This window comes from Hylaeus anthracinus, unplaced genomic scaffold (assembly GCF_026225885.1).
Source record: "Hylaeus anthracinus isolate JK02 unplaced genomic scaffold, UHH_iyHylAnth1.0_haploid 2, whole genome shotgun sequence".
In the NCBI taxonomy this organism is placed as follows: Eukaryota; Metazoa; Arthropoda; class Insecta; order Hymenoptera; family Colletidae; genus Hylaeus; species Hylaeus anthracinus.
In genome coordinates, this window is record NW_026534838.1 from 3,590,396 (window position 1) to 3,594,553 (window position 4,158).

At 52.4% G+C, this 4,158-nt stretch overlaps 2 protein-coding genes across 6 annotated transcripts in view; both read right to left on the reverse strand.

Annotated features, from left to right (window-relative positions):
- Nucleotides 1-498: 498 nt before the first annotated feature.
- Nucleotides 499-1,447, reverse strand: LOC128893053 (uncharacterized). Its single transcript, XM_054153787.1, has one exon. The coding sequence runs from the start codon at nt 1,418-1,420 to the stop codon at nt 1,154-1,156; it is 267 nt and encodes an 88-aa protein (XP_054009762.1). The 5' UTR covers nt 1,421-1,447; the 3' UTR covers nt 499-1,153.
- A 190-nt stretch (nt 1,448-1,637) lies between these two features.
- LOC128893021 (LIM domain-binding protein 2) overlaps nt 1,638-4,158 on the reverse strand; it is a 175,582-nt gene continuing 173,061 nt past the window's right edge. For all 5 annotated transcript variants that reach the window (XM_054153731.1, XM_054153729.1, XM_054153728.1 and 2 more), the window contains 3 exons: nt 3,226-3,350; nt 2,522-2,764; nt 1,638-1,774 (listed from right to left, as the gene is read on the reverse strand). In XM_054153731.1, the coding sequence (XP_054009706.1) occupies nt 1,673-1,774; nt 2,522-2,764; nt 3,226-3,350 (470 nt within the window). In that variant the 3' untranslated portion in view covers nt 1,638-1,672. The remainder of the gene's footprint in view (nt 1,775-2,521; nt 2,765-3,225; nt 3,351-4,158) is intronic.

A 4,158-nucleotide genomic window follows, 5' to 3' on the forward strand; every position in this document is an offset into this window, starting at 1 on the left:
GATCGGACGCGGGTACGGCGCTTGCGCGACTCGGGAGCTACGGGGGCCGGTGCGAGCACCCGTCGATAATTCCCGATCGTCGACGCGAGTTGCTTGAAAACCTCGGCTTCTGCGTTTTACGTGCAAAATACTTTCGCTCCCTCTCTCCTTTCACACCGTGGTCTCGTTCCGTTCTTAATATTAGTAACAACAAAGGGGTGAAACGTTACAACGACGTCCACGTTCCCGTTTTACTTTTCGTTTCCCCCAGGGGCAATCAGGGCCGGTGCGTTGGCGTTCGATCGTGGGCTCCGCGCTTGAAAATTCTTCGAGTCTAAGAGACGATTCGGTCTTCTGACACACCCGCATCCTCTCATATCTCTCTCTCTCTCTCTCTCCCCCCTCCCCAAATCCCAAAACCCTATTCGACATCATACCACACTCTCCTATCTCGCATACGCTTGCACAATACGTCGTACTTACCATATACCTCTTACAATAATTTTTTTTTTATATTCATTTATTCTATTAATTATATCAATACTGTTGACGGATAGAGATTCATTCACAGCTCCGGCACCAGAGCGAGTGATCGTCTATGCCGCAGCGCGTGGCGTTCTTTACTGTATTCGTTTCAACCTCGATTCGTTTTTCCCCCCCGTCCCCAAAAGAAGCGTTTCACCGCCCAGTCGATCTCCCTCTTTTATTTTAATTATACTTTTGTCCCTTGTTATCCTTTCTTTTGACATATTATGTTTTTTTTTTTTTTTTTTTATCACACGAGCTTAAAAGCTCGGGCCTCCGACTCGAGGCCGTGTCGCGGTCCTCGCCACGGTGTCCCAAGGGTGAGAGTTTTCGTCCGCTTCCGGAGCGTCCTCCGTCCTCTTCGAATCGAGACGAACTCGTGGACACCGGCGCGCCCCTCTCTCCCTCGTGTCCAGGGATTTAAAAAACGAGACTACCCTCGAACGGGAACAGTGCGTCCATCCTCGACCCTCGCGGTCGACGGAATCGGTCGCGGCGCGGGTTACCTCCGTCGACCGAACCGCTCCGACACCCACCGGACGCGCACCAATCTCTTCCAAGCGTCGTGTCTCTCTGAGTCTTACTCCGGGGTCGCTCTACCAGCGACCCGCGGCCTCCCCCCGCCCGGTTAATCGACACAGACGATTCATCACTTGTGACCACGCTGAGCGAGAAAGTACTCGATCTGCTGCAGGCAGATCAGCTGCTGCATCAAGCTCTGCAGCGGGTCCTGGCCCTGAGATTGTGAGGTCTGCTGGCCTTGCTGAAGCGGCTGCGTCAAGCCTCCACCAGTAGGCTGAGCAGCCGGCGGCAGCATCGTGCCTGCTGGACCCGACTGCTCGGCCAACAATTGTCGCTGAAGCTGTTGCGCCTGGTAGTGCGCCACCGCCACCAGTTCCGAGGATTCCATCCCCATGGAGGCGGCGGCGGCGGCCGCAGCCGCGGCGTGGCCCAATTGCACGTGCTGTTCCGCGTGGTGGCTCGACAGCCCGGTCTGGTGATGACAGGCCAACGGGTGCACGCCGACGTGGGACAACCGGCCGGCCGCGGGGCCTGACGAGGCCAGGTAGACGCCGGGGAGGTTAGAGTTCTCGCCCCGCTAGGGAGCCACGTTCTTGGGCCTGCGCCCCCGTCGCCCCCTGGTGGGGGGGCGCGGGGACTCCTGGCCTCACTGGCTCACCGCGGGGCTCTTCTTGTCTTGTTGTTGCTGACTGTTGTCCTGCGATCCCTGTACACCTGACTGCGCCCCACCCTGGCCGCCTTGCACACCCTGGAACACGACAAACGCGAGGTTAGTTATGAACTTTGGTTACTGTACAGGCTGGTCCACTGAACGCGGCCCACCTAGAGCTCTTTGCCGTCTCGAATAATGAGCGGAAGCGTTGTTCGCAAAGGTTGCACGGTTTCGAGGTGGAAGAGTCACGATATAGATGGTTTCTTCGTGAACGAAGCCATCGAGGATACGTTAAGGGTGGGAGTGGAGAATTCGATAGAGATTCCAAGACTATTTCGAAACGAAGAGTTCACGAGGTATTTAGTTGACGAGGAGTTGGAATCTTCTCAAGGTCTTCTCTATCCACGAAGAACGCATCAATGTATCGCGTCTCTTTGGAAGCTTTGCAATTCTTGCGAGCAACGGTTCCACCGATTATTCGAGTCGGTAAGAGCGTCGAAAGGTCGTCTGTGTCTAGTGAGCCAGCCTGTACTCCGAACGAGATCAACTGGCCGCTCAAGGCCACTTCCCCAACCGTGAATCACGCCAGGCCCGACTCCTACTTTCACGCCGTGACACCTCTCTATTTGAGCGACAGAGAGCGTGTGAAAGATGGAGGGACGGGGTAGCCGAACGCTATGGTAGGGATAGCTGCTCAGCGGCCTTGAACGGCCAGAACTTTCCGACCCCATGCGCAGTGGGGACATATATCCATCTGAATAAAGGAGTGAACAGTGGAGACAATGAAGACACAAGATGCCGTCGTGTATCCGCGTGTCGTTGACCAACGAAAACGATAATTACCTGGCTACCGGGTCCTCCCTGTGGCGGGCCAGGACCGCGATCTGGCGGCCAAGAGTTCCCCGGTGTCGGTTCCGAGTGGAATTGGTGAGGATGCGGGGGTGGTCCACCGGACGTGTCGTGACTGTGCGGATCCAGACTGTTCGCGGCGTCGTATTGCGTGTTCTCCAACCTCGTGATCAACCGTTCGTCTTCGTCGCCGAAATCGCCTCCCATCAGCGACGGTTCACCCACAACCATCACGTCCTAGACCGACGGAAAATGAAGGAAACGTTAAACGATCCGTTCACCACTAACTTCACCGTCGTGGCATTAGGAAATGCACGATAACTCGTTTACCATCGTTCTTATAGCAAAATCGCGAATGACAATATTTATCAACAATTAAATTTTGAATCTTTTTTGTTATATACAAGTTTTCGATAGGATCGATAGTAACCGAGATATCGCGACCCTAATCTGGCTAACTACATCTATACCGACTACTAGAAACTTGAGTTAGGCAGTATAAAATGTATGCTGACTCGTTTATCTTCGCGTTTGGAGCAAAATGGCAAATAACATCATGTATCAAGAACTAAATTTCGAATCTTTTTTGCCCCGGACAAATTGACGGTACAAGTCACATAACCGAGATAAAGCCGCTTAATCGCGAGCAAGATATCGACGTTTTAGTAAGTGTCTTCTCTGTTTGACGAATGGCTCACCTGTGACGCCAGAGAAAAATTAGGCCCCGGCGATCTCTTTTTGCTCGGCGCCGGGGGCGCGTTGTTCCCCGGGCCCGACGTGCTGCCCTTCCGCTTTCTTCTTTTGCTGGCCGGCCTCTGGGACTCTGAAAGAACAGATTCGCGATGAACCATCGGTGCTCAACGGAGTTGGCGAACGACGCTAGCCATGTAGCAGCGCGCTAAGAAACTTCAGACCGCTACCCAGCATTGGACCTTTCTTCGCATCAAAGGTCTCTGACACACACAAGCATGGCATGCATCGGTGGACAGAACAGAATAGATATGGCACGTTTCTAACATTACGTCTCTTTCGTCCATTAAAGCTACTTAGGAAAAGTCTGCACTCACGTAGGATCTTTACAGAGAAACACGCATTGCGTCGAAGTTACCCGATTTAGCTCGAACGCGCTCGGTTCCACGATTTCGTCGACCTTGACGGTGTAAGGAGAGGATAAGCCGCGATGGGGGGAAACTGGTTGGTCCTAGGTGAAACAGGAAACGCGGTGCACGCATACGCATGATAAAAACGGATGATAAGTCCGCGAAAAGAAACGCAAGAAGAAGGCGCACGCGATGCCGGGTCGATTGGAAAGTATCAAGGAGTGGCTGTTATCTACCGACAGCGATCACTCGCGAAACGGACCCTATCGCGAGCTAGGTCAGCACGATATTTCTAACAGGAGCTTTAAAAATTTATGATAAGCAGGAACGTTTTCAGCTTTTTTAATCGCGATTCGGTAAGTAATATGTGTATGCACAAGTTTAATAAGTCTTCGTGCTGAATTTGTTTGTTAATCAAACGGACTCTACGCTTATGTCAACAACTACAGTTTATTAATCGTTTGATTGGTTGCAAGTTGACCACGCATGTCAATAACAAAAATACTTGGTCTAAATGTAACATATGAAACT

Excerpts from the sequence above, each read along its gene's own strand:
- LOC128893053 (XM_054153787.1), bottom strand. The coding sequence starts at position 1,420 with ATGGGGATGGAATCCTCGGAACTGGTGGCGGTGGCGCACTACCAGGCG.